The 324-nt window shown below is 40.4% G+C and overlaps 1 protein-coding gene across 1 annotated transcript in view; it reads right to left on the bottom strand. All coding sequences in view use genetic code 11, as the record gives it.

The window, feature by feature from the left end:
- Window positions 1-278: 278 nt before the first annotated feature.
- Window positions 279-324, bottom strand: part of EGR_10307 (hypothetical protein) — a gene marked incomplete at both ends in the record, with an annotated part of 10860 nt that continues 10814 nt past the window's right edge. Inside the window, one exon of the mRNA XM_024499556.1 lies at window positions 279-321. Coding sequence (XP_024346038.1) covers window positions 279-321 — 43 coding nt within the window. The remainder of the gene's footprint in view (window positions 322-324) is intronic.

Here is a 324-nt window from a genome sequence, read left to right as displayed (position 1 = left end):
TAACCCTCTTTGCCTCAGATTTGCCTGTTTTGAGGAAAAGAAATATGGAAATCCTTGAATTCGATTATGTATTTTTGTTTTTTTTGACACGTTAATAAGCCTGGGTTCATTTGTCGGTAAGTTTTTTGCTTCCCTATTTGTTGAATGGACTTGAAATTTGCGTGATTTGGTTTTGCTACTGTCAGGTCATGTTTTCAGTGAAGTGTCGGCGACAACTGTCCAGGTGTTCTATTGTTCTGATTTGCTTTTTTAACCAACCCAGTCATTGTTCAAGGGAACTAAAAGTGCAGCTCTCCCCAGTCCACGGCCAGCCTACACCAGCTA

The sequence above is a fragment of the Echinococcus granulosus genome (assembly GCF_000524195.1).
Source record: "Echinococcus granulosus chromosome Unknown EG_S00207, whole genome shotgun sequence".
In the NCBI taxonomy this organism is placed as follows: domain Eukaryota; kingdom Metazoa; phylum Platyhelminthes; class Cestoda; order Cyclophyllidea; family Taeniidae; genus Echinococcus; species Echinococcus granulosus.
This window is presented reverse-complemented; position numbering and strand designations above follow the sequence as displayed.